Source organism: Canis aureus, chromosome 3 (assembly GCF_053574225.1).
Source record: "Canis aureus isolate CA01 chromosome 3, VMU_Caureus_v.1.0, whole genome shotgun sequence".
NCBI lineage: Eukaryota > Metazoa > Chordata > Mammalia > Carnivora > Canidae > Canis > Canis aureus.
Window position 1 is genome coordinate 78,915,805 of NC_135613.1, and position 11,154 is coordinate 78,926,958.

At 38.2% G+C, this 11,154-nt stretch overlaps 1 protein-coding gene across 1 annotated transcript; it reads left to right on the forward strand.

Annotated features, from left to right (window-relative positions):
• Positions 1-2,433: 2,433 nt before the first annotated feature.
• LOC144305790 (olfactory receptor 10D3-like) lies at positions 2,434-3,369 on the forward strand. Its single transcript, XM_077884884.1, has one exon. The coding sequence runs from the start codon at positions 2,434-2,436 to the stop codon at positions 3,367-3,369; it is 936 nt and encodes a 311-aa protein (XP_077741010.1).
• Positions 3,370-11,154: the final 7,785 nt, after the last annotated feature.

The window sequence follows — 11,154 nt, forward strand, 5'->3', positions numbered from 1 at the left end:
TTGCTATCAAAGTCATTTATCTTAAGCATGAAGCTCATACATTTGCATCGCTGATTAAAATCCAAAGATTTTATTCCTTCATATAGTGCCTCTTACAGTACACACCCTGGATACTCTGTGTGAAGACTTTCCTCAAAACTCCAACAGGAAGTATGAATCATATTTTAACTATAATAGATATATATCTTTAATGCTATAATTATTACACTGTATCATATTTATTTAATTGTTTGCATTGATTTTTCCCTTTAGTCTGTGATCCTTTTTTTAAAGATTGATTATTTATTTATTTATTTATTTATTTAAGAGAGAAAGAGAGTGAAAAGGAGAGAGAAAGCATGGGTGGGGGGAGGAGCAGAGGAGAGGGAGAAGCAGTCTCCCCACCCTGAGCAGAGATCCCAATGCGGGGCTCTATCTCAGGACTTTGAGATCATGACCTGAGCCAAAGGCTGATACTTAATCGATAGAGCCACCCAGGTGTCCTTGTGTGATCCTTTTGTTTTCATTTTTAGAAATATTTTTCCCTTAAGTTTATTGTATTGTGGTCAGAAGACTTATCATGAGATCTACCCCTTTAACAGATTTTCAGGTGTGTAATACAGAATACTGAGTATGGGTACAATGCTGTACAGCAGATCTCTAGCACTTATTCCTCTTGCTTACACAAAACTTGATGTGGTTTGATTAGTAAATCCCCATTTCCTTCTCCCTACCTGGCAACCATCATTCCACTCTTTGGTTCTATAAATTTGACTATTTTAGATTTTCATGAGAGTGGAATCTGTTTGTTTGTCCTTCTGTGAATGGCTTATTTCACATAGCCTAATGTCCTCAAGGTCCAATCACGTGGCCACATGTTACACGTATCTCTTGTTTTTTAAAGGCAGAAGAATATTCTATTGCACATATGTACAACCTTTTCTTCATCCATTCACTTGTGGTGGCTATTTGTGTGTGTGTGGAGTCTTTCAGGTTTTCTATACAGAAGATCATGTAATCTACAAAATGTTACTTATTCTTTTCTAATTTGAATGTTTTGCTGTTGTTGTTTTTGTTGTTTTTTATGTTTTTGTCTATTTTTATTTTTGTTTCGTTTTGTTTTTTTGCTTAATTGTCCTGGCTACTTTGTTCTGCTCTTAGAGGAAAAGAACACAGTCTATACTGGATGACAGAATCAAAATCCACAAAAATGCTTTATGTAAAAAAAAAAGATTTTATTTGAGAGAAAGAGAGCCCAAGCAGGAGGAGTGGCAGGGAGACCAATGCGGGGCTTGATCCCAGGACCCCAGGATCATGACCTGGGCTGAGGGCACTCTTAACTGACCGAGCCAACCAGGCGTCCCAACACAAAGATACTTTAATAGGCTCAGGTGATGTGTAAATACTAAAATGATGAAACTGGAAACCTTTAAGCCCATATATGTAAGGATCTGTGATTTTGCAGAAACAAAATAAAACAACAAAAAAGAATGGTTCCAGCACTTAGCAGAAACCAAGGTGAAACTCTTCCTTGTAGTTTGACATATGAAAAAGTTCGATTTTAGGTCAGAGTGTTCTCAAAGTTGCTTTGATTGTTCTTGAGATGTTTGAGCACATTGACTGAAACGAAGAAGCAATGACAACCTTCCTTGTTGCATAGCTGTCTGAACTGTTGAACAATAATAGACAAAAGGATAGAATTAACCTAAGAATGATTAGAAACGAGTTCAAGGACCACATGGCAAGGACATTTACGGAGAAATCCAAATTAAAAAGTCAGTGATTGCGCTAAATTATCACTAAGGCCCTTTCAGTTCAGAGAATACATTGATTTTTCTTTTATCTGCATTTCTATAGTTATTTTTTCCTTTTTTCCAGTTATGGTGTAATGCATTTAGAACCCTTGGGTCCCAATTCTGGATCTGTCATGATCTGTATCTGAGAATCTGAGCAAGTTATTTAACTTCCCTGAATCATCATTCCATTATCATCTATGAAATGAAGATATTACACTTGACTTCGAGGATTCTTTTAAAGCCCCAGAAGCAAATGGTTATGAATATTCTATGTAAACTATAAATGTGTCTAATTTGTTTCCTCCTCTTTTCTCTATCTTATTTTCTTTTCCTTCTTTTGTCTTTCCTCTTTGTTCTCAGTTCTCAAAACGTCTATGCTCTTTGTATTTTGTTCTTCTCCATCTGATAATAATAAAATAATACCTGTCTATGAACCAGTCAAGTTGCCTGCATTGTGTCCTAACCCCAGAGACCACACGTCCTCCTGAGGCATTTGCTGCCCCCAGTCCAAATAACTATACACATTATCTTTTCACTGATAGAGCATATGATTACATTTCCTTTTGTGAATCTACTGGTAGCAAGCAGTGCGATTTTATTCCTTGGGCCACTAACTTATTGTCATGTTTCCTCCTTTCCAGAATAAAGTCTAACTTCTATGGAAGTGAGGAATCACACTTTGGTTACAGAGTTCATCCTGCTGGGCATCCCACACACAGAAGGGCAAGAAACCATGCTCTTTGTTGTGTTCTCTGTCTTCTACCTCTGCACCCTACTAGGAAATCTGCTCATCCTTGTGGCTGTGATGTCTGACTCCCACCTCCACACTCCTATGTATTTCTTTCTTTGTAACCTCTCTGTGCTAGATATTGGCTTCTCTTCTGTGAGCACGCCGAAGATGTTGGCCAACCTGCTGGTGAGGAACCGAGTCATCTCCCTGGGGGGCTGCATGTCTCAGGTCTTTTTTTACCACTTCCTCGGCAGCACTGAGTGTCTGCTCTACACGGTGATGGCGTATGACCGGTTTGCTGCCATCTGCCACCCACTGCGTTATACCACCATCATGAACCGCCGGGTGTGTGCCTTGCTGGCTGCTGGAACCTGGTTTACTAGCTCTTTTCATGCCACCATTCTCACCACTCTGACCTTCCAACTGCCCTACTGTGGGTCTAATGAGGTAGACTATTTCTTTTGTGACATCTTTCCTGTAGTCAAATTGGCGTGTGGTAATACCCTCATCATTGAGACAGTGAGCTTCACCAACATCGGCCTTGTGCCCATGATGTGTTTTCTGCTCATCCTTGCCTCTTACATCCGCATTGTCATTGCAATCCTAAAGATGCACTCTGCTGAGGGGAGACGCAAGGCAGCGTCTACCTGTGTCTCCCACCTCTCGGTGGTCACACTGTTCTTTGGGCCCTGTGCCCTCATCTATACCCAGCCATCTTTGAGCGAGGTACTCGTAACCCCAGTGCAAATCTTTGGCAATGTAGTCACCCCCATGCTGAACCCCACAATCTACACTCTGAGAAACAAAGATGTCAAAGGAGCCTTGAAAAAACTGGCTACGGGCCAGATAGTTTCAGGTCACTAGTCCCCTTGTGGGTAAAGCTGATGTTTTTGTCTTCTCCTTTGTATGTTAAACTAATTTATTTTTTTTTATTTATTTTTTTTTATTTTTATTTTTATTTATTTTTTTATTTTTTTTATTTTTTTATTTTTTTTATTTTTTTTTATTGGTGTTCAATTTACTAACATACAGAATAACACCCAGTGCCCGTCACCCATTCACTCCCACCCCCCGCCCTCCTCCCCTTCTACCACCCCTAGTTCGTTTCCCAGAGTTAGCAGTCTTTACGTTCTGTCTCCCTTTCTGATATTTCCCACACATTTCTTCTCCCTTCCCTTATTTTCCCTTTCACTATTATTTATATTCCCCAAATGAATGAGAACATATAATGTTTGTCCTTCTCCGACTGACTTACTTCACTCAGCATAATACCCTCCAGTTCAAACTAATTTAAAAACATGTATCTATGACCGTTGTAAGTCTTTCTGCCATGAAGACAGCTGAGCAGCAATTCAACTGATACAAACCTGTGACATATTCCCATTTAATAGACCAGGGATCAGCAAACATTTTTCTCTAAACGTTCAGATAGTATATATTTTAGGCCTTGAGGACCATATAGTCTCTATTGTGAATACTGAACTCTACTATGGTAGCATGAAAAGTGCCATAGAAAAATATATGAACAAATGGATGAGACCTGTTAAAATAAAAGTTTACTTACACAATCAGGTAGCAAATGAGATAATGCCCCACCGGCCATAGTTTGCTGATTCCTATCACAGAGGTTAGTTGAATTTGAGAACCAGTTTTTTCAAGGACATGTTGATAATGATTTAAGAGTGGAATTTGACATGGGCTGGGTCTCACCACGGTGCAAGGTGAATTTCTGATCAGGGGTAAGTGGTGAAAAGATGGATGTTAAGGGACAAGGTACGCACGTCTGTGAGAGGACTGTGTAGCACCTCGAGTACATCTTCTGAGAACTCTTCACTGCAGCAGGGCCATCTGGATGTGATCCATGCGGATGCCTAGACATTCCTGATACCTCTGCTCCTTATATCCTTATGGCCAGTTTCCAAAGGCATGAAGGTAAACGAACACTATTCTTGCTCATACAAGCAATCTCCATTCCCCTCCGAAGTTACTCAGCTTCCCCCCTGCTAGCATCAGTAACTGCATTCGTTTTCTATCCACAAAACACCAAGAGCAATTGGGTAGGCACCTTGGAATGTGATTTTGACAAGTCTACCAAAATCTGTCACAAGATATGATTATTGCATCGATTTTGCATCAATTTAGCAGGGTACTAGACAGAGTGAATCTCCTCTTGCTGCCAGTGGTCTGACTGCTCAGTGGTGTGTATGCCTGTGAGTGACTGCAGCTCATTCAGTGGTGGGACCAGACCCTCTGAGAATAGTGCCAGAAATCATGGAGCTTTGTGCTCTCCCTATCTTCACAGAGAAACAAACTCTGTTGGGCAGTGGTGATAGTTCTCTGGGTGGGACCATCCACCTGCATGTTTTAATTATTTCCTATCTACTCTGGGAACTGACTCTAGTCAGCTAGTTCTTTCTTTTTCTTTTTTTTTTTTCTTTCTTTCTTTCTTTTTTTTTTTTCTTTCTTAATTTCATGAGAGACACAGAGAGAGTGGCAAACACATAGGCAGAGAGAGAAGCAGGCTCCTCAAGGGGAGCCCGATGCAGGACTCAATCCCAGGATCACGCCCTGAGTTGAAGGCAGACGCTCAATCACTGAGCCACCCAGGTGTCCCCCTGACTAGTTCTTAATAAGAAATTGGGCCAACTGGGCTATTAGAGTGGTACTAGCAACTAGAGCTGTCCTTGGCCTGATGGATAGACAGATCACCTTCTTTCTAGCTATATTGGGCTAACTTCTCCTTTCCTAGTTACCCATAAAAGCAACCCCCTAAATCCCCATGTGCCAAGCCTCCAGAACTTTCAAAGGACTTAGTGTAATGAGGTTCTTCTTTTGCCATTTCTAATTCCCTGGATGAATGTAAAATACATATTTATTTCAAAGGACAGAGCCAAAAGTTACAGCATACTTCAGCATAATCACATCAATTACTAATTTTGACCTTTTCTAGAAAGGTTGTCATGAATCATGGCCATTTTGGGCTTATGTAGAATCTGTAATTACCCTAAGCTGTTTTTGTCCATTTCTATGCCCTAACATATAATGAAATTTTAATCTGTATTTTAAAATATATTCGGTGAACAAATCAAAAATAATAAATCCTGTTAAAATTATGTATCAATAAATTATGTGTTGTTTTCCATAATCAATAAATTAAGCTGACTGCATTCTTTTTTGATTGGGAGTAAATATATATATTATCTATTATTTATATTTTTACTGTATTCAAAACAAATTTAATAATACATTCTTATTTATTGCAGTCTTAAAAATTATTTTTGCTGTGAAATATCTTTCATATTTTAAAAATATTATAAAATTTAAAGAATATTAATAGATATCTGTGTACTTTTCAACCAGTACAGGAAATAGAATATAATCTAGAAGTTTCTTTTGTATGCTTCTGTCATCCTTATCCTCACAGTAGTTATTAGCAAGCTGTTCTTGTTAAGGAAATAACTTTATTTTATTTATGGATCTAGCACTATGTATGAATCCCTAAACAACATATTATTTAGTTTTTTTCTGCTTTTGAAATTTGTTAAAATAGACTCATACGTGATTGCCTTTATTCCGTTCAAACTTGTTTTTGAAATTCATTGATTTTGATGCATATGGCTGAAATTTTACATTTTATTATTTTTTAATTCATTCTATTGTTTTAAGACATAGATGGCTCCTAATTTGTTATTATGAACATTCGTTTGCATGTCTCTAGAGCACAGGTCAAAGAAGTTTCTCTAGAAGATGCATTCAGGAGCAGAATGGCTGAAATGGAGGGAATTCAAATAGCAGATTTGCTAGGTGATGCCAAACTGCTTTCTGAATGATTCTAACATCCTCAGAGGATGAGAATTCATGGCACATCTCATGACTGTCAACACTTTGTAATGATCTTATTCTTAATATTTGCCAATCTGATGATATGAAATTGTGGCCACTGTATTTTGAAATCACAGTACTTGATTACTAATAAATTTAAGCAACTTCGTATCTGTTTAATGACAGTTTGGGTTTCCTCCTTTGGGAGATTTATGTAATTTTCTTAACTCAGTTTTCTGTTTAATATTTTGACTTTTATAAAATTGATTCACAGTGGTTCTGTATGTATTCTAGATACTAGTCTTTTATTGATAATGTGCATTACAAATATCTTTTCCTAGTCTGTGGCTCCTCTGTCTTTTTTTTTTATATAAAATCAATGTGTTCATTTAATGTGAATAATTTATCAAACTTTTCCTTTATAATCTCTTCCAGAGATGATTGCATCTTGTTTAGAAATCATATATTAAACTTAATTTGTGTCTTTAGGGTTTTCATAGAGTTAGGGTGCCTGGTGATATGGGTGGCAAATAATTGCATGAAGATGGAGCAACAAGCAGGACAGACTTTATTCACTCTCCAAGGGATGAGAGAGGCCAGACATCTAGAGAAAGGTCAGCCCTGAGTTTCTGTTAGGCTGGGCCTTTTAAAGGGTTTTTAGGGATATGAGAGGGTTGCAGTTGACCACATGAGGGTGGTGTGTGGAGGGCATAGACTCTTGGCCAGGTAGAGCAAGCGATGGCAGATTTCTTAAGGGACTCTGTCCAGGGCTACACTGGGATGTGGGTTGTGGGCAGGCTAGAGAAGAATATGTTTTGTAGTTGGAGTATACTGAGACTATAGGGCACCGCGACCTAGAAAAACAAAGAGTTACAGCCAAGTGCAGACAACTGTGAGTTTTGTCTCCTTCTGTGGGATGGGGAGGGACTTGGAATAGATTTCTTTCACAGTCTTGATTTTCACTTTTAAGTCTTTAATCCATCAGGAATTGACTTTTGTTTGTGATGAGATAAAAATTCAATTTCCTTCTACTTAAAAAAAATATGAATATCCAATTAATTGTCCCAGCATCATATATATTCTATTTCAACATCCCCTACTGGCCTGCAATGCCTCTCTAATATGGCCTCCAATGACCCCCATCTTCTAGGATTCATGCTTTTGTGCAATCGGGTCCTTAGTTTTAGTGACTTGTTTTAGTGAATACAGCATAGCAGAGGTGATGGGATATCACTTCCAAAATTACATTATAAAAGACTATGTTGGGGCTCCTGGATGGCTTAGTAGTTGAAGGTCTGCCTTTGGCTCAGGTCATGATCCTGGGGTCCTGGGATTGAGTTCCGCATTGGGATCCCTGCAGGGAGACTGTTTCTCCCTCTGCTGGTGCCTCTCTCTCTCTCTGTCTCTGTCTCTCATGAATAAATAAATAAAATCTTTAAAAATAAAAGACTATGGCTTCAATCTTGGGTGAATGTGCTCTATTTTACTGTCTTTAGGATTGACTGCTTTGGGAGAAGCCAGCTGCTATATTGCAAGGCAGTCCTATGGACAGGTCTCAGATCTACCAATAGCCATGTGAAGGACCTTGGAAGCAAATCCTTCTCCAGTCAAGCCTTCAAAAACAGTGTAGCCATAGACAATGGTTTGCAACCTCAAGAAAGACTCTGAGCCAGAGGCACTTAGTTAAGCTGTGTCTGGATTCCTGACCCAAATAAACCAAATGTCAGTTATTTTAGGTCACCAAGATTTGGAATAATTGATTATGCCATAGAAACTAAAACATATATCTATTCATATTTTCTATATTTTTGAGTCTGTTTTGATAAGTTGTATCTTTTTAAGATTTATTCAGTTTATCATAGTTTTCAAATTTATTAAAAATAAACTTTTATATGTACTTTCTTTTGTCCAATAATCATCTTATTAAAAAGATATTTTATTAATTTTTTTGAGAGAGAGAGTACATAAGAAAGAGCACAAGCAGAGGGAGAGGCCGAGGAAGAGGGAGAAGCAGACTCCCCACTGAGCAGGGAGCTGGATGCAAGGCTTGATTCCAGAACCCTGAGATCATGACCTGAGCCAAAGCAGATGCTTAACCTACCAAGCCAGCCAGACACCCCTTTAGCAGTCATCTTTATAGAGGTATACCCCTTAGTCTTTTCAGAGAGCCAGATTTTAGCACTGTTGAGCCCTTTTCCTTTTGCCTTCTTTACTTCATTCATTAATTAATCTATTTTGGTTCTTTGAAAACTTATAACCCTTTTGTATATGAAAGATGAACAATTCTAACATTATAAACATCTGGTCTCAAGTGGCAAGGTTCTCGACACCCTTCAAAAAAAAAAAAAAGAAATTCCAGATTCATCAAACATGTCTTGTGCATAGTTGTATATATCCTTAATAAATATGTGTTGTTTTATATATTAATACAATTCTGGAAAAATCACGTGGAGAACAAGTGCTAGTTCAGAAAAGCCAACTCTGCCAATTGACAAAACTGCTTGTTGGAGAATCTAATCATGGAAATTTTATTTCCAAATCAAAATACTGCATCTCAAAAGTAGGAGAAGAGCTAAGGAGAACAATTTGAGATAAAGTGTTTGAAATTGGATATTTAAAAGCATGAGATATATAGTTGTTCTTCTCATTCTAATATTATATCCTGAAACTAAGAAAATGTTTTCTACCTATATCCTAGGATTGAGTTGTACCTCTCAGCCTTCGTCTCACTTCTCTAGATCAACCACAGAAATAGAAAGTGTAGACATGGTTCAATCTCATTCACGCTGTAGTAATGACACAAGGGGGAACATTAGCATATTCTGTTTCAACTAGATCATTTACTTACTTGTAATTACTCCCTTTGTTCAACAACCCCCTTGAATCAGAAATCACTCAGGAATGGGATCCCAAAGGCCTCCAAGGGCATTTAAATTTCCACATAAAAGAAAACAATGTAGCTATTAGTGTCTTGGAAGCAATCTTTGGAGAGGACAGAGGTACACTCAACTTTACTTCATTTAGCCTGAGTTTATTTCACTAAGAAAGAGCTTTCCAGATCATGTGAGGAGATCCCTGACTCTTATTTACCATGTGACATCAAAGGCAAATCGAGGCAAAAGATCCTATAGAGACAGATGGTGAAAGGATCAAATTTCCTCCTTGTAAGTCACGTGAGTGCCACCTTCATCTTTTTTCTTTCTGCTCTGTTTTTGTTTTTCATATGCCTCATGGAGAGGAGAACTTGGAGTCTTGGTTTACAAATGGTTTCTGAGTCTAGGGTGAATAGGAGCATGGAGCTACTAAACACAGAATAGGATGTTATTTGCTTTGTTTGTCCTTCACCTCATCATGTTGGCCAACCAACTCAAAAACTCCTTTCTTATTATTGTCCTGTATACCCAGGGATTTGGACTTGATTCAAAATGATTAAAAGACTGGACATTCCAAATGAGACTTCACCTGGATATACTGGGCCAATTCTTTCTGTAATGTGTGACTCCTCTTGATAAAACATCCAGGGCTTTTGGTGGGGGGGAGTAGATTGCATAAGAATAAGTAGTTCTTATTTTGGGTCTGGCCACCTTTTAGAGTACAGTACAGAGCTTCCTCCTGGGTACAGATGCCATGAAGGTAAAGAGCGAAATTCTAAAGATTCAGAAGAATAAGGCCAAACAGGAAGAAGTGGATGATCATGCTTCTTTAGAAGGTTGTGGATGAAGACTTCTATCCAACAGTATCATCTAAGTCCTTATATAAGACAAAATACTGAATGTTATCCAGTTTTGTCAGTCATTGAATGAGTCATTTGACTACTTCATTCATCAAGCATTTATTAAGAACCTGCTCTGCGCCAGGCATTGTTTTCTGCACTAGAATATAGCAGTGCACATCAAACTTTATAACTTTATGTGTATGTGGTGGTGGTGGTGATGGTGGTGGTGGTGGTGGTGGTGGTGTGGGTGGGGAAGGACAGGTTGGCTTTCCATTGCTTACTAATGAGGAGAAGGAATATTTTCCTAGCCTGGTGACATCAACAAGAAAAAACATGAATAACACGGAGGCAAAATATGAGAAGGCTAGTAATGTCACAGTCCACCATAGATGCATACATTGGAAAGACTGATGATGTCAGGAGAAAAAAAAAATAGATCCCTAGCTCTACCATTCTAGCTATCTCAATCTAGGAGAGTTGCTTCACCTTTTTAATGTGTGGCTGTTTTCTTCTCTATAGATTTATCTCAAAAACTTATTGTGAGGGTTACTAAACTGAAATCATGTTGTATCAGCATTTCCAATGTAAAGCATTAATTGTTCAACCCTTACGTCTCTCTGAAAAGTCAGAGAGAGAAGAAACAATGTTGTCAGTAGTGGTGGTCCACAAATACGGTGATTAAAAAAAAATATAGTGATTCTTAAGTTGTAGTTCCTATCTTGCCAAATGAAAAAGCCCCTGGTTGATTCTGAAGATTTGAGATCCTTCCTCTCTGAAGGAGCACACGTATGTGTGGGCTCTGTCCTTCCCTTTGAAAAATCTTTCCTCTAAGATGCTTTTCTTTTTAAAAAAGTATTGTTTTAATAAGAGAAGTCTGCATTTAGAATTGATATAACAAAAATATTTGGCACAAAACTATTAAATTTTCTATGACAACTACATTCCAGCTAAAGTGCCCTGTAATATGGGTCATAAGCAACTTTTCCTTAACTTTGAACCAGAATGCTATCCTTTCAATGGCATATTTCATTTGCCCAGTATGTTCACTGCCATCAAGCCAGGGCATCTGTCCATGTCCTCTGCTTCCTTTTCCTCCCCTAGGACACTTTCTC